Source organism: Schistocerca gregaria, chromosome 11 (assembly GCF_023897955.1).
Source record: "Schistocerca gregaria isolate iqSchGreg1 chromosome 11, iqSchGreg1.2, whole genome shotgun sequence".
NCBI lineage: Eukaryota > Metazoa > Arthropoda > Insecta > Orthoptera > Acrididae > Schistocerca > Schistocerca gregaria.
Window position 1 is genome coordinate 100,778,904 of NC_064930.1, and position 17,823 is coordinate 100,796,726.

Below are 17,823 nucleotides of genomic sequence, written 5' to 3' on the forward strand. Positions count from 1 at the left end.
AAATACAGGGAGCGAAAGGCTATTTACAATTTGTACAGAAACCAGATGGCAGTTATAAGAGTCGCGAGACATGAAAGGGAAGCAGTGGTTGGGAAAGGAGTGAGACAGGGTTGCAGTCTCTCTCCGATGTTATTCAATCTGTATATTGAGCAAGCAGTGAAGGAAACAAAAGAAAAATTCGGAGTAGGTATTAAAATCGATGGAGAAGATATAAAAACTTTGAGGTTCGCCGATGACACCGTAATTCTGTCTGACGCAGCAAAGGACTTGGAAGAGCGGTTGAACAGAATTGACAGTGTCTTGAAAGGAGGATATAAGATGAACATCAATAATAGCAAAACGAGGATAATGGAATGTAGTCGAATTAAGTCGGGTGATGCTGAGGGAATTAAACTAGGAAATGAGACACTTAAAGTAGTAAAGGAGTTTTGCTATTTGGGTAGCAAAATAACTGATGCAGGTCAGAGCAGAGGGAATAAATGGCAAGGAAAGCGTTTCTGAAGAGGAGAAATTTCTTAACTTCGAGTATAGATTTAAGTGTCATGAAGTCATTTCTGAAAGTATTTGTGTGGAGTGTAGCCATGTATGGAAGTGAAACATGGACGATAAACAGTTTGGACAAGAAGAGAACAGAAGCTTTCGAAATGTGGTGCTACAGAAGAATGCTGAAGATTGGATGGGTAGATCACATAACTAATGAGGAAGTATTGAAAAGGATTGGGGAGAAGAGAAGTTTGTGGCACAATTTGACCAGAAGAAGGGATCGGTTGGTAGGACATGTTGTGAGGCATCAAGGGATCACGAATTTAGTACAGGAGGGTAAAAATCGTAGAGGGAGACCTAGAGATCACTACACTAATCAGATTCAGAAGGATGTAGGTTGCAGTAGGTACTGGGAGATGAAGAAGCTTGCACAAGATAGAGTAGCATGGAGAGCTGTATCAAACCAGTCTCAGGACTGAAGACCACAACAACAACAACCAGAAAAACTGTGTTTCGTACTAACTACTGATTTTCTCCCTTGTTATGACTGGCATATCTGTGATACGAACAACTTTGACGTTGGAACATGCGGCACACCTTGGGCGGAGCTTAGGATATGGACTGGTGTGGTCGGGGGTGAATGGGCGGGACTTGTGCACCGTCCGGGGCTGTCGCTAACGTTACGTTTGCAACATTCGTCGGAGGGTCCTCGTCTGGGGACTGTTTCTGTGGCTCTCGCTGAGAGTTCTCGCGAGTCTAGAAGGCAGGACGGCTCTACACGCGTCTATCCTCGGTGACCGTATTAACCCCTACATGCAATCTGTTTTTCCTCGGCATGATGTCATCTACCAGCAGGACAACGCTACACGTCACGCAGCTCGCGGTGTCCGTGCCTGGTTGGACCATGATGACTTTATCACACTGCCCCTGCATTCGAACTCCCCGGATTTAAACCCACTCTAGAATCTGTGGCGACCACCTGGATCGGGCCATTCACTCAGAGAAATCCAGCGCAGCTGGCAAGAGAACTGGATGCGGAACGGCTCCACATCCCTACCAGGACCTTCTTCCAGGACCTTACTGACGCTCTTCCTGCAAGTCCCTAGCGGTCTGCACTGCAAAAGGCTAAAAGGACTTTTGACAGGTGACTGGACAGCGTATCTCATTCTGGCTAGTTGCTTGTTGAGGTACGGAAAAGCAGCGAGAGCTTCGCGGATATTCATTTAACGTGAAAAATGGTACACTACTGGCCATTAAAATTGCTACACCAAGAAGAAATGCAGGTGATGAACGGTTATTCATTGCACAAATATATTGTACCAGCACTGACATGTGATTACATTTTCACGCAATTTGGGTGCATACATCCTGAGAAATCAGCACCCAGAACAACCACCTTTGGCTATAATGACGGCCTCGATACGCCTGGGCATTGAGTCAAACAGAACTTGGATGGCGTGTACAGGTACAGCTGCCCAGACAGCTTCAACACGATATCAGAGTTCATCAAGAATAGTGACTGGCGAATTGTGAGTAGCCAGTTGATCGGCCACCATTGACGAGACGTTTTCAATTGGTGAGAAATCTGGAGAATGTGCTGGCTAGGGCAGCAGTCGTTCTGTATCCGGAATGGCCCGTACAGGACCTGCAACGTGCGGTCCTGCTTTATCCTGCTGAAATGTATAGTTTCGCAGGAATCGAATGAAGGGTAGAGGCAAAGGTCGTAACACATCTGAAGTGTAACGTCCACTGTTCAAAGTACCGTCAATGTGAACAAGAGGTGATCGAGACGTGTAACCAGTGGCACCCCATACCATCACGTCCGGTGATATGCCAGTATGGCCATGACGAATACGCGCTTCCAATGTTCGTTCATCGCGATGTCGCCAAATACGGATGCGACCATCCCTTCACCAGGGAAGACGAATGGAATATTCCAGAATTTGAAACACGAACATCTGATAGCATGAGTTTCTTAGAACTAGATACCTTAGGGGTTGCGAAGCAACTCAAATCGCTTGATACGGGCAAGTCTTCAGGTCCAGATTGTATACCGATTAGGTTCCTTTCAGATTACGCTAATACTATAGCTCCCTACTTAGCACTCATATACAACCGCTGGCTCACCGATAGATCTGTACCTACAGATTGGAAAATTGCGCAGGTCGCACCAGTGTTCAAGAAGGGTAGTAGGAGTAATCCATTTAACTACAGACCTATATCATTGACGTCGGTTTGCAGTAGGGTTTTGGAGCGTATACTGTATTCAAACATTATGAATCACCTCGAAGGGAACGATCTATTGACACGTAATCAGCATGGCTTCAGAAAACATCGCTCTTGTGCAACGCAGCTAGCTCTTTATTCGCACGAAGTAACGGCCGCTATCGACAGGGGATATCAAGTTGATTCCATATTTCTAGATTTCCGGAAAGCTTTTGACACCGTTCCTCACAAGCGACTTCTAATCAAGCTGCGGAGCTATGGGGTATCGTCTCAGTTGTGCGACTGGATTCGTGATTTCCTGTCAGGAAGGTGGCAGTTCGTAGTAATAGACGGCAAATCATCGAGTAAAACTGAAGTGATATCAGGTGTTCCCCAGGGAAGCGTCCTGGGACCTCTACTGTTCCTGATCTATATAAATGACCTGGGTGACAATCTGAGCAGTTCACTTAGACTGTTCGCGGATGATGCTGTAATTTACCGTCTAGTAAGGTCATCCGAAGACCAGTATCAGCTGCAAAGCGATTTAGAAAAGATTGCTGTATGGTGTGTCAGGTGGCAGTTGACGCTAAATAACGAAAAGTGTGAGATGATACACATGAGTTCCAAAAGAAATCCGTTGGAATTCGATTACTCGATAAATAGTACAATTCTCAAGGCTGTCAATTCAACAAAGTACCTGGGTGTTAAAATTACGAACAACTTCAGTTGGAAGGACCACATAGATAATATTGTCGGGAAGGCGAGCCAAAGGTTGCGTTTCATTGGCAGGACACTTAGAAGATGCAACAAGTCCACTAAAGAGACAGCTTACACTACACTCGTTCGTCCTCTGTTAGAATACTGCTGCGCGGTGTGGGATCCTTACCAGGTGGGATTGACGGAGGACATCGAGAGGGTGCAAAAAAGGGCAGCTCGTTTTGTATTATCACGTAATAGGGGAGAGAGTGTGGCAGATATGATACACGAGTTGGGATGGAAGTCATTACAGCATAGACGTTTTTCGTCGCGGCGAGAGCTTTTTACGAAATTTCAGTCACCAACTTTCTCTTCCGAATGCGAAAATATTTTGTTGAGCCCAACCTACATATGTAGGAATGATCATCACAATAAAATAAGAGAAATCAGAGCTCGAACAGAAAGGTTTAGGTGTTCGTTTTTCCCGCTCGCTGTTCGGGAGTGGAATAGTAGAGAGATAGTACGATTGTGGTTCGATGAACCCTCTGCCAAGCACTTAAATGTGAATTGCAGAGTAGTCATGTAGATGTAGATGTAGATGCTGTAAACAGAACCTGGATTTATCCGAAAAAATGACTTTGTGCCATTTGTGCACCCAATGTTCGTCCATGAGCACACCATCGCAGGCGCTCCTGTCTGTGCTGCAGCGGCAAGGGTAACCGTAGGCACGGTCTCCAAGCTGATAGTCCGTGCGGCTGCAGACGTCATCGAGCTGTTCGTGCAGATGGTTGTTGTCTCGCAAATGTCGCCATCTGTTGACTCAGGGATCGAGACGTGGCTTCACGATCCGTTACAGCCGTGCGGGTAAGATGCCTGTCATCTCGCCTGCTAGTTATACGAAGCCGTCGTGATCCAGCACGGCGTTCCGTATTACCCTCCGGAACCCACCGATTCCGTGTTCTGGTAATAGTCATTGGATCCCGTCCAACGCGAGCAGAAATGCCGCAATACGATAAACGGCAATCGCGATAGGCTACAATGCGACCTTTATCAAAGTCGGAAACGTGAAGGTACACATTTCTCAAAAAAATGGTTCAAATATTTCTGAGCACTATGGTAGTTAACGTCTGAGGTCATCAGTCTCCCAGAACTGAGAACTACTTAAGCCTAACTAACCTAAGGACATCACACACATCAATGCCCGAGGTAGGATTCGAACCTGCGACCGTAGCAGTCGCGTGGTTCCGAACTGAACGCCTAGAACCGCTCGGCCACCACGGCCGGCTACGCATTACTCCTCCTTACATGAGGCATTACAACAACTTTTCACCAGGCAACTCCGGTCAATTGCTGTTTGTGTATGAGAAATCGGTTGGAAACTCTCCTCATATCAGCACGTTGCAGGTGTCGCCTCCGGCGCCAACCTTGTGTGAATGCTCTGTAAAGCTAGTCATTTGCATATCACAGCATCTTCGTCCTGTCGGTTAAATTTCGCGTCTGTAGCACGTCATCTTCGTGGTGTAGCAATTTTAACGGCCAGTAGTGTGCATAAGTTATGACATGTGTCAACAATACTTGAAACACACCGATGTTTTGTAATCATCAGTTAAAGTCAGTAGTGTGTTAAGTTCATGACGTCACGTTCAGTTAAATATATAGGCCTTGAAGAGAGAAACTGAACTCGGGTGCCGTCCTGGTGACGCGAACTGAAGTTCTTAATTTGGTAAAAAAAAAAAAAATGGCAACGGTCAACGGTGCTGGCTAACGTCGCCCCTGGTAGCTAACCAACTTGACTAACACTTTTTTTTTATTCCGTTCCTGGTAAAAAAGGTTTTTCGGCGAGGAGTAAATAAACGGGACTGCCGGTATGTGCAGCACCTTATACAGATGAATAAGAACAAGTGTTAATCTTTGCTGGTCTACTCACCCGCCCACCATGTCCAGCAGAAGTTCCTCGTCGTCTTCAGAAGACTCCAGCCTGCTGACTCTGGCAACGGCCGTCTCGGTACGCCTCTTGGCACGTCACAACGTTCCTGAGGAAACAGAAGCAATAACGGGTGTTGTGATATTTAGTGACACACTGAAGTTGTCTGCTGCGGAAATCTAAACGAGAAGCTATCCTGTGACAAGGAAACGTTAAACGAGCCTTTTTCAGAACTTTGTTTCTCGCGGCCTCATTACACAGGACGTATCAAAAGGAATCATCCGATTTGGCACGTGTATAATTCTGAAACTAACAAACGTATACAACGAATTTTGTTTTTTTATGAACGGGAAACTCAAAAACTTTATATCATACCTTTTCATAGATGTTCACTATGCCCCGCTTGAGATCCACGGCATATGTCAACACAGTATTCAGATTGTTCCCACACAGCAGCAAGCTTGAGTTACAGCTTGCACAGCTGTTGTTATGCGACGTCTCAGTTCATTCACTGCTGTTGCCGAAGGAGGCACATAAACGGAATCTTTTATAAACTACTACAAGAAACAATCACACACAGTCAGATCCGGTGACCTTGGAGGCCAGTAATGTAATGCTGAATCGTTTGGTCCAGGTCGACGGATCCATCGTTCAGTAATCCTCCGATTTAAAAATTCCCGCACTTCCAGATACCAGTGTGGCGGTGACCCATCCTGTTGGTTACTGGAGTCTTTCGTATCAGTCTCCAGCTGTGGGAAAAGAAACCTTTCAAGCATACTTAGATAGTGCTTCCTGTAACAGTGCTCTCGGCAAAGAAAACTATATACATAAATGACCTGGTGGATGACATCGGAAGTTCACTGAGGCTTTTTGCACATGATGCTGTGGTGTATCGAGAGGTTGCAACAATGGAAAATTGTACTGAAATGCAGGAGGATCTGCAGCGAATTGACGCATGGTGCACGGAATGGCAATTGAATCTCAATGTACACAAGTGTAATGTGATGCGAATATATAGAAAGATAGGTCCCTTATCATTTAGCTACAAAATAGCAGGTCAGCAACTGGAAGCAGTTAATTCCATAAGTTATCTGGGAGTAGGCATTAGGAGTGATTTAAAATGGAATGATCATATAAAGTTGATCGTCGGTAAAGCAGATGCCAGACTGAGATTCATTGGAAGAATCCTAAGGAAATGCAATCCGACAACAAAGGAAGTAGGTCACAGTACGTTTGTTCGCCCAATGCTTGAATACTGCTCAGCAGTGTGAGATCCGCACCAGGTAGGGTTGATAGAAGAGATAGAGAAGATCCAACGGAGAGCAACGCGCTTCGTTGCAGGATCATTTAGTAATTGCGAAAGCGTTACGGAGATGATAGATAAAATCCAGTGTAAGACTCTGCAGGAGAGACGCTCAGTAGCTCGGTACGGGCTTTTGTTAAAGTTTCGAGAACATACTTTCACCGAAGAGTCAAGCAGTATATTGCTCCCTCCTACGTATATCTGGCGAAGAGAGATTAGAGCCCACACAGAAGCATACCGACAATCCTTCTTTCCACGTACAATACGAGACTGGAATAGAAGGGAGAACCGATAGAGGTACTCAGGGTACCCTCCGCCACACACCGTCAGGTGGCTTGCGGGGTATGGATGTAGATGTAGATATTTCATACACCTTTCCCCGTGAAACTCCACGAAACACATTCAATTTTGGAGTGTCCCTTCCATGTTGTCCAACATCATGGGGTTGTTCCATACCCCATATTCTCACACTATGATCGTTCACCTTTCTTTCTAAATGGAATATAGCCTCGTCACTAGACACTAAACGTGGAAGAAAACTGTCATCCTCCATCTTGCCAAAAGTGATATGACAGAAATCCACACGTTGTTGTTTGTCACCTTCACGAAGAGCTTGCAGTAGCTGAATATTGCAACGTTTCTTGAGTAAACGTAGACGCAACGCATGCCAGACGAACATCGGGGCCATGCTGAGCTGTGGGACTGCACGGCGGACGGATTTCTGCAAACTCCTTGTGAAACCATGGCGGATGTGTTCGACGTCTGTGTCAGACACTCGGGGACAGCCCGGTGATTTGCCTTTACACGATTAACCTGTTTCTCTGAATTGTTCACGCCATCTTCTCTAATGCTCTATGCTTTAGGAGGATCCACACCGCACCTAGTGCGAAAGTCAGGCTGAACACTTGTTAGCCTGCCGGAGTGGCCGAGCGGTTCTAGGTGCTACAGTCTGCAACCGCGCGACCACTACGGTCGCAGGTTCGATTCCTGCCTCGGGCATGCATGTGTGTGATATCCTTAGGTTAGTTTGGTTTAAGCAGTTCTAAGTTCTAGGGGACTGATGACCTCAGACGTTGAGTCCCATAGTGCTCAGAGCCAATTGAACCATTTGAACAGTTGTTACTGACACGCACTGCGCGAAGGGTAGAACACAAAACGCTTTCTGTTGTCCCGACACCATTTTTACTACACCACAAATGGGTGCACACTACTGCTATCTCGCGGGAACCACGTAAAACCCAAGTTTGCTGTCTCCAACAGTACATTGTTCATGCACGTATATCAAATAACATAAGAGTTACGATTTTTTTTAAAAAAAATATGGGTTGATTCTTTTTGATAGATCCTGTATTCTCTTCTAGCTCACTACCGGTAACCTATTTAAATCGAATTTCCATGTAGATAACAGTTTTACATGTCTGATTACCTTACAAATGTATAAATATGGTAACTGATCTTATGCATGTAAAATACTTATAGTTGAAGAAGGAAAACCCTAATTACTTTGGTTTCTGCTAAGAGATGACACTACAACAAGATTTTTTAAAAATATTATGAAGAAATAAACGAAACTTAGCACTCAGCAAAGTCTGTAGTTTCGATGTCAGCAAAGTCGTTAATCATATCTTCGAGACGCGATGTGAAAATGCACAAGACGTTCGCTCTCCCCTCAGAGAGGATAGAGCACAAGTCCAATTTCAGCTTTCTAATAGCCGAAAACGAGTGATCTGCTCAACAATTTCTGTGTCCAGGATGAGATTTTCACTCTGCAGCGGAGTGTGCGCTGATATGAAACTTCCTGGCAGATTAAAACTGTGTGCCGGACCGAGACTCGAGCTTACGTAAAGTTTCGAAGGTAGGAGACGAGGTACTGACAGAAGTGAAGCTGTGAGGACAGGGCGTGAGTCGTGCTTGGGTAGCTCCGTTGGTAGAGCACTTGCCCGCGAAAGGCAAAGGTCCCGAGTTCGAGTCTCGGTCCGGCACACACTTTTAATCAGTCAGGAAGTTTCAATTTCTGTGTGTCGTACATACGAGGGTTGAATGAAAAGTAATGCCTCCACCTTCGTTAACTGGGTTTGGATGGGATCATCATCATCATCATCATCATCATCATCATCATCATCATCAACATCATCATTTAAGACTGATTATGCGTTTCAGCGTTCAGTCTGGAGCATAGCCCCCTTATAAAATCCCTCCATGACCCCCTATTCAGTGCTAACATTGGTGCCTCTTCTGAAGTTAAACCTATTACTTCAAAATCATTCTTAACCGAATCCAGGTACCTTCTCCTTGGTGTACCCCGACTCCTCCTACCCTCTACTGCTGAACCCATGAGTCTCTTAGGTAACCTTGCTTCTCCCATGCGTGTAACATGACCCCACCATCTGAGCCTGTTCGCCCTGACTGCTACATCTATAGAGTTCTTCCCAGTTTTTCTTTGATGTCCTCATTGTGGACACCCTCCTGCCACTGTTCCCATCTACTAGTACCTACAACCATCCTAGCTACTTTCATATCCGTAACCTCAACCTTGTTGATAAGGTAACCTGAATCCACCCAGCTTTCGCTCTTATACAACAAAGTTGGTCGAGAGATTGAACGGTGCACAGATAACTTAGTCTTGGTACTGACTTCCTTCATGCAGAAGAGAGTAGATCGTAGCTGAGCGCTCACTGCATTAGCTTTGCTACACCTCGCTTCCAGTTCTCTCACTATGTTGCCATCCTATGAGAATATGCATCCTAAGTACTTGAAACCGTCCATCTGTTCTAACTTTGTTCCTCCCATTTGGCACTCAATCCGTTCATATCTCTTTCCCACTGACTTTACTTTCGTTTTGGAGATGCTAATCTTCATACGATAGTCCTTACATTTCTGATCTAGCTCTGAAATATTACTTTGAAAACTTTCAATCGAATCTGCCATCACAACTAAGTCATCCGCATATGCGAGACTGCTTATTTTGTGTTCACATATCTTGATCTCACCCAGCCAGTCTACTGTTCTCAACATATGATCCATAAATAATATGAACAACAGTGGAGACAGGTTGCAGCCTTGTCTTACCCCTGAAGCTACTCTGAACCATGAACTCAATTTACCGTCAACTCTAACTGCTGCCTGAATATCCATGTAAAGACCTTTAATTGCTAGCAAAAGTTTGCCTCCTATTCCATAATCTCGTAGAACAGACAATAACTTCCTCCTAGGAACCCTGTCATACGCTTTTTCTAGATCTATGAAGCGTAGATACAATTCCCTGTTCCACTCATAACACTTCTCCATTATCTGCCATAAGCTAAAGATCTGGTACTGACAACCTCTAAGAGGCCTAAACCCACACTGATTTTCATCCAATTGGTCCTCAACTAATACTCGCACTTTCCTTTCAACAATACCTGAGAAGATTTTACCCACAACGTTGATTAAAGAGGTACCTCTGTAGTTGTTACAATCTTTTCTCTTTCCATGTTTAAAGATTGGTGTGATTACTGCTTTCGTCCAGTCTGATGGGACCTGTCCCAACTCCCACGCCATTTCAATTATCCTGTGTAGCCAGTTAAGACCTGACATTCCACTGTATTTGATGAGTTCCGACTTGATTTCATCCTCCCCAGCCGCTTTATTGCACTGCAAATCTATTGGCCATTTTCTCCACTTCCTCAAATGTGATCCTATTTCCATCATCATTCCTATCCTATTGTACATCGAAATCTGAAACTATGCTGATCGTATTTTCACCTACATTGAGCAACTCATCAAAATATTCCCTCCATCTGCCCAAGGCATCCACAGGATTCACCAGCAGTTTTCCTGACCTGTCCAAAATACTTGTCATTTCCTTCTTACCTCCCTTTCGAAGACTGCTAATTACACTCCAGAATGGTTTTCCATCAGCTTGGCCCAAAGTCTCCAACCTGTTTCCAAAGTCTTCCCAAGATTTCTTCTTGGATGCTGCAGTTATCTGAGCCGTCGTTTCAGAGTTCGCAGCGTTGTGGCGTAATGATCTGAATTTATTGGTGTTCCACGATGAGGAAATCAACACGGATAACACCAGCTGCGTCCCAGAACACTGTGGCCGTGATTTTTCCAGCTGAGGGCTGCGTCTTGAATTTCTTTTTCTGGAGCGAGCCTTTGTGTCGATATTCCATAGACCCACATCAACACAATCACCATAAACTGCTTTCATTCTCTGATGAATCTCCTTTGGGGTGACACCTTCTGGTGTCAAGAATTCAATGACTGCACGTTGCTTAAATCGCATTGACCGGCCGTCTGCGCAGGGTTCCATACTTTGCACTGCAACAACGCAACCGTTCAATGCGAAGCCTTCCCGCCAACTCGAGCTGTAGAGAAGAGGCTTTGGAACAAGCCAGTACCTGCCGTATACCAAGGCTGCCAACTGTTGAAGAGTTACCGAGGTGGCGCCATCACTTTCCAGTGAACCCTCGTAAAAACATTATGAGAGCGCTGTTTGAAAAGTGGCCTGTAACCGTTCCATTCGTGGAAATTCATCGTATTTTGCGGATTGTAAGGCGCACTTTATTTTTAAGCGTTTTTTTAAATAACATTTTTATTATTAGATTGCAGAGCGAGACTAAGAACCTTCTTAGTTTATCAAACTGAACTGAACTTTAAAATTCCTCAAGATCGCTGTCTGAACTCTCTTCTTCTTCTCCTCCTGCTTCTTTTCCTTCCTCTTCGTCTTCATCCTTGCCCTCATCATATATAACGCGAACTTCGCTGCCCCTCTAGATTGCTACTTATGCCACACTTCTTGAAAAATTTAACAATAATATCCTCTGTCACTCTAGACCATGGACGTCTTATCCACGAACAAACCACTTTGATTGTAGGTCGTTTTAAAGCTTCCTTTGGTGTGAATTCCCGGCAAGTTTCATGCGTCATCCATTTATTCCACAACTGTCTCGTATACACTTTAAATGGTTTATGTATCGAGACATCAAGAGGTTGCAATTGTTAACCACGTCCTCCCGGAAAACAGCAAGCTCGGAATTTCCGTGTCTCAGTTTCTCTTTCACACAATTTCTTCATACGACTGAGCCGTGGTTAAAAATTGCTGTTTTGAAGAGCGCGCCGCAGCGCGTAGTGTGAAACAGTCGCCCTCCGTTTCTGGCGGTGGCGCCGCTGTGGCAGTCGCAGCTTTGGTGTCTCCCTCTGGTGGGAAAGGTTGCCTGTTCACGTGCATTTAAGGGGCGCCATGAGCTAGCTTCCAGTACTAGGGCCAAACACCACCATCTGAACTTAACTCTCCCATCACTACACAGGACATCAGCCTCAGACTTCGCATTAAACGCAACACTGCTCCCAGCCAGGACTGCATTACCTACCGCCGCCTCAAACACTGCCCTCCATCCTTCCTTTCAGTCCTTGCCACCCTCTACAATGCCATCCTTGCCACTGGCTTCTGTCCTGACCTGTGGAAAACCTCCCGTATCCTGATGTTCTCCAAACCCAACAAGCCTCCATCTGATACCTCCTCCTACCGTTCTATCTATCTCACATTGGTGTTCAGCATGCTCTTGGAATCCAATCCTTTCCTGGTGCATCCATCACCACCTCCACCAAAACCACCTCCTCCCCAACACCCAATGTGGCTTTCGACCTTCCTTCTCTGCCATTGACCAACTCCTCCACCTCACTCATCTGCTCTCCCTCCAGCTTAACTCCCGTCGCTCCGCCATTTTTGTCTCCCTCGATCTCGAAAAGGCCTACAATTGTGTCTGGTATCCCGGTCTCCTGTTTAAACTCCAGACCTACGCCCTTCCTGTCAATTACATCCGTGTGATGGCCTATTTCCTCTCCCGCCGCCCCTCCTATGTTACCATCCATAATGCCAATTCCCACACCTTCTACCCCTCTGCAGGTGTGCCCAGGGCTCTCTCCTCTCCCCTCTCCTCTATCTTCTGTACACGGCAGATATGCCCCAAACCCCCTCCCCCTCCAGCACACCTCTTGCAATATGCCGATGACACCGCATTCCTCGCTCCTACCCTCCACTGCCCCCAACGCCTTCTCCAGAATCACCTTGACCTTTTTGCCGCTTGGTGTAACCAGTGGCTCCTGAAAATCAATCCTTCCGAGACCCAGGCAATCGTCGTAGGTCATACCACTCACTCCTTCCGGCTCCTGGATTTCTCCCTTACTGGCTGCGCCCATCCTGTCCGTCTCATCCCCACCCTCACCTACCTTGACCTTACCGTTAACAGTCACCTCATCTGGATCCCTCATCTCCGCTCCGTCCAATCCAAAGCCGACAACCACCTCTGACTCCTCAAACTCCTCTCTGGCTCGACATGGGGGTTGCACCCCTCTACCATCCTCCACACCTACAAATCCTTAATCCATCTCATCCTCTGTTATGCCAGTCCTGCCTGGATATCTGCCTCCCCCCAAATTCTATAAGTCCCTCCAGATTCTTGAGCGTCATGCACTCCGCCTCGCCTTCCATATACAGCTCTCGTCCCCCATGCGGATCCTCTATGACCTCATTCCTTCCTCCATCTGCTCCTATTCCTTGAACATATCCACATACTCTACACCTCCCACCGCCTTGATCCCCCTCACCCCCTGGTTGCTCCTCTCCTCTCCATCGCCACCCCCTGCACGTCTTCACTGTTGTGTCCCCCCTACCCTCCAACTCTACACCCTTCATCTCCTTTCCCAAGCTGGCTTCCATCAACACCCCCTCCTGGAAGGTTCCCCGCTCTCCATTTATCCCTTCTATCAACTCTGATCCTCACTCTCCCTCCTTTCCTCTGTCCTTTTCCCGGGCTCCTTCTCCCCCCTTCCATCCTCTATTTTTCCCACCTCCCCTCTCTCTGCCCCCTTCTCTCCCCCGAGTCCTCTTGCATTTCCCTCCTCTGCCTTTTCCCATTCCTTCTCACGTCTGCCCTGCCCCACTCCTCCCTTATGAATCCTCTCCTCCTTTGGTTCCCCCTCCCTTTTAGTTTTTTCCTCTCCTCCCTCCTTGTTTACCCCCTCCTCCAGCCCCCCCCCCATCTGCCCTAGGCTAGGGAGTGTCTTTTTTGTGCCGACATTTTCGTGCAGTGTTTTACAGTGAGTGTTTTACAGTGAATATTCCGTGTTGTGTGTCTTTTGGGAAGTGTTGCGAATGGCCATCATACTGTCACTGGGTGTGATTTTTTATCTCTTGTGAACAGAAACTATACTGTCGCCATGTTCTTTTTTTTAAATTGTGTGTCTACTATGTTACTTGTCTGATCCCTGTGTATTTTATTAACATTGCCAACCCCTTTGCTTTCTGATTTAACTTTCCGCAATTTTCCGCCATTTTACACTTTAAGTCGCCGTTTTATCGCCTGTTTTTCTTGTTTCTTTTCTTCTTCCGTTTGTAAAGAAGTCTGTAGGCTGTAGGGCAACGTACTAAGCTGCTGCCAACCCGCCCCCTTCGGGGGGAATTGAAATGCAATAAAGGGAATAAAAAGCTCGGCAAGGGGTGAGTCGGAGTTAGGCTAGGTCAGTCTCGAGTCACCAGTTGCTGGTCTGTCTCTCGTTTCCATTTTTGCGGCAGTTAGTGTCTGTCGTCGGAGTGCTAGTATGGCTGTCCTTTGGATCAACTTTAAAGCCAGTCTTTCCACTCCGCCAGTAACAGAACTCAGTTAGTGGTCGCCCGGTCGGGGCTGAGTTCCTGCATCTGAGTCTGCGCGTTAGGGCTCCAGTCTGCTCGAGTTTGCTCAGGCAACGGTCACTGGCGGTTGGATCAGTCGGTTGGCCGGTCGCGCACTGAGACACGAGATGACTTGTCCGCCTGGAGCGTCGGCGCACATGAGGTCGCCACGTGAGTCCAGCGCCCCGCGCCGTATAGCGAGGGGTAGTGGACGAGAGCAGCAGGAGTCAACCCACAACGTCGGTCTGGCTGCGGCGCCGTGAGACGGGAGATCGGCGCGCCTTCCTGCATGCGTTGAAGCGGCTGGCAGCGGACGGTTCGGGAGAGCGTTTTGGGGGTGCTGCGCCAGGTCTTCGCCAGACATCGCAGTTATTAGAAGTTAAGTGGTTAGTGATACGTTGTTTCAGTTACTTGTTAAATTCCACTTGTGTTCTCGGGCGATCTTTCGTCCCCAGCTCGCTCGTCTGTCTGTCATTTGTTAGGCAGTTTGTGTCTGTCTGTCGGTCTGCCATACGTTAATAGCTGCCTCTCTCATGCTTATCGGATTCGGTGTTAACAAATTTATTGCTTAAAGGTCGAATTCTTGAAACTTGTTTTTATCTTGCCTATCATCTTGCGAGGTGGTATACGTGTAATGTAGATCATCTTGTACATTTTATGTAGGTCTGCATTTTATGGGTTTTATTTAAATAGTCATTTTAGGTTATAAGGTTGCCACCCTTCCACCGTGAGAGTTTAGGTAATTTGTGTGTTGTACCATTTCCATCCCTCTTACGGAGTGCATAGTTTACGTGTTTGTGTGAGTTGTTAAAATTTTCAGTTTAAAGTAATCTGGTGTGTTGCGAATTTGCACCAGCGACTACGGCCGTGTTGAAAGGGAGCAGGCAATCTTTTCAGCCCGAAAGCTCATACTGTGAATATTGTTCTGTCTGCCTCTAAATAAAATTGTAACTTGATATTTCGAGGGTGCTTTTCTGCTTATAATTTTAAATCTGTTTCTGAAAAAAGCTTTTAGGAATAAAATTCACATTTGTTAAAAGTAATTTAATTTTCCATCAGTTACTTCCTGGCAGCTACTTCCACGCTCACCTAGTGTGATTAAATGTGTGAGTGTTGTTGATGAATCGCTAGTAAATAAAGTAAATTCATTAAGAAAAGATTCTGAAAGTTAATATCACGGTTCAAGCACTACTAAACTGATCTAGCAGGTAGAGTTTACTCTTCTTTAGCAAAGCACCTTTCCTTCTCTCCCATACTCTGTTAACCCATTATTTCACATCAGCCTGGTGCGTCCAGCCCTTGCTGTGTACGTGAACAATAGCTGCTGGCGATGTTCCAGATGGTTTCTGCATTCTTTTGAGCTTGAAAATGATCGTTGGATTAAGTGTAGTACCGTCACCGCACCATGGAAGGAGAGCAGCGTAGTGCCTTTCTTCATACAAAAAAAAAAAATACTTTGTTTTCGGATTACATTTTCTTAGGATTCGCCCAATGGATCACAGTCTGGCATCTGTTTTACCGACGATCAACTTTATATGATCATTCCATTTTAAATCACTCCTAATGCCTACTCCCAGATAATTTACGGAATTAACTGCTGCCTGTTGCTGACCTGCTATTTTGTAGCTAAATGATAAGGGACCTATCTTTCTATGCATGCGCAGCACATTACACTTGTCTACATTGAGATTCAATTGCCATTCCCTGCACCATGCGTCAATTAGCCGCACATCCTGGTGCATTTCAGTCCAATTTTCCATTGTTACAACCTCTCGATTCACCACAGCATCATCCGCAAAAAACCTCAGTGAACTTCCGATGTCATCCACAAGGTCATTTATGTATATTGTGAATAGCAATGGTCCCACGACACTCCCCTGCGGCACACCTGAAATCACTCTTACTTCGGAAGACTTCTCTCCATTGAGAATGACATGCTGCGTTCCCAGCTGTGCACCCAGCTTGCCAACAGAGCTCGGCGGGCCGGATGGTCACCCATCAAAGTGCCAGCCCAGCCCGACAGCGCTTAACATCGGTTTTCTGACGGGAACCGGTATTACCACTGCGGTAAGGCCGTTGGCGTCACATCACTGAACTCACAAGATTTCAAAACCGCCGCTAAATATCCACAACTGGCCTGGGAAGAAGGGTTCTAAAGCAGTTTTATAAGATGCGCATCTAGAAATAACGTCTGGTGAACTATTGTTAAGTTTCCAGAATGATATATTCACTCTGCAGCGGAGTGTGCGCTGATATGAAACTTTCTGGCAGATTAAAACTGTGTGCCGTACCGAGACTCGAACTTAGGACCTCTGCCTTTTGCGGGAAAGTGCTCTATCAACTGAGCTACTTCTCAGCTTTACTTCTGCCAGTACCTCGTCTCCTACCTTCCAAACTGTACAGAAGCTCTCCTGCGAAGTTTCATATCAGCACACACTCCGCTGCAGAGTGAAAATCTCATTCTGGAAACATCCCCCAGGCTGTGGCTAAGCCATGTCTGCGCAATATCCTTTCTTTCAGGAGTGCTAGTTCTGCAAGGTTCGCTGGAGAGCTTCTGTAAAGTTTGGAAGGCAGGAGACGAGATACTGGCAGAAGTAAAGCTGTGAGTACCGGGCGTGAGTCGTGCTTCGGTAGCTCAGATGGTAGAGCACACAGTTTTAATCTGCCAGGAAGCTTCATATCAGCGCACACTCCACTGCAGAGTGAATATCTCATTCTGCTCCCAACGGTGTGTGGCGGAGGGCACTTTACGTGCCATTGTCATTACCTCCCTTTCCTGTTCCAGTCGCGTATGGTTCGCGGGAAAACGACAGCCGAAAAGCCTCCGTGCGCGCTCGAATCTCTCTAATTTTACTTTTGTGATCTCCTCGGGAGGTATATATTAGGGGGACGCAATATATTCGATACCTCATCCAGAAACGCACCCTCTCGAAACCTGGACAGCAAGCTACACCGCGATGCAGAGCGCCTCTCTTGCAGAGCCTGCAACTTGAGTTTGCTAGACATCTCCGAAACGCTATCACGCTTACCAAATAACCCTGTGACGAAACGCGCCGCTCTTCTTTGGATCTTCTCTACCTCCTCTGTCAACCCAACCTGGTACGGATCCCACACTGATGAGCAATACTCAAGTATAGGCCGAACGAGTGTTTTGTACGCCACCTCCTTTGTTGATGGTCTGCATTTTCTAAGGACTCTGAGGCCTGTGAAGATTCCAGTTCCCGACTTCGATAGAGGAAGAAGAGATGCTGGGTCGATCTTGGGTGTCGCCCTCGACACAATGGCCGATGGCTTCTACCGAATGGGGACGAGAGATGGTGTGCTGAGCCAACTACACACACGGCAATAAAGTGTTAGGTTTTTAAATAGTCATGGAAGGGACGATACGATATGCCACTGCGGCTACAACTACAACATTTTGTTTCAGGTCCCAGTTGAGTACCTGCGCTCTAAGAATAATCTCAGAGGAGAAACTTCCTGCAGAGCAAACTGTTGCCCTGAGGACTGCCAGCAAAAATGTCAGACTCTTGATATGCTTTTGCAAAAACAAAAATGTGC

At 46.3% G+C, this 17,823-nt stretch overlaps 1 protein-coding gene across 2 annotated transcripts in view; it reads right to left on the minus strand.

Moving 5' to 3' along the window:
- Positions 1 to 17,823, minus strand: part of LOC126295227 (neprilysin-2-like) — a 229,318-nt gene that overhangs the window by 200,081 nt on the left and 11,414 nt on the right. For both annotated transcript variants that reach the window (XM_049987574.1, XM_049987573.1), the window contains exon 2: positions 5,312 to 5,417. In XM_049987574.1, the coding sequence (XP_049843531.1) occupies positions 5,312 to 5,322 (11 nt within the window). In that variant the 5' untranslated portion in view covers positions 5,323 to 5,417. The remainder of the gene's footprint in view (positions 1 to 5,311; positions 5,418 to 17,823) is intronic.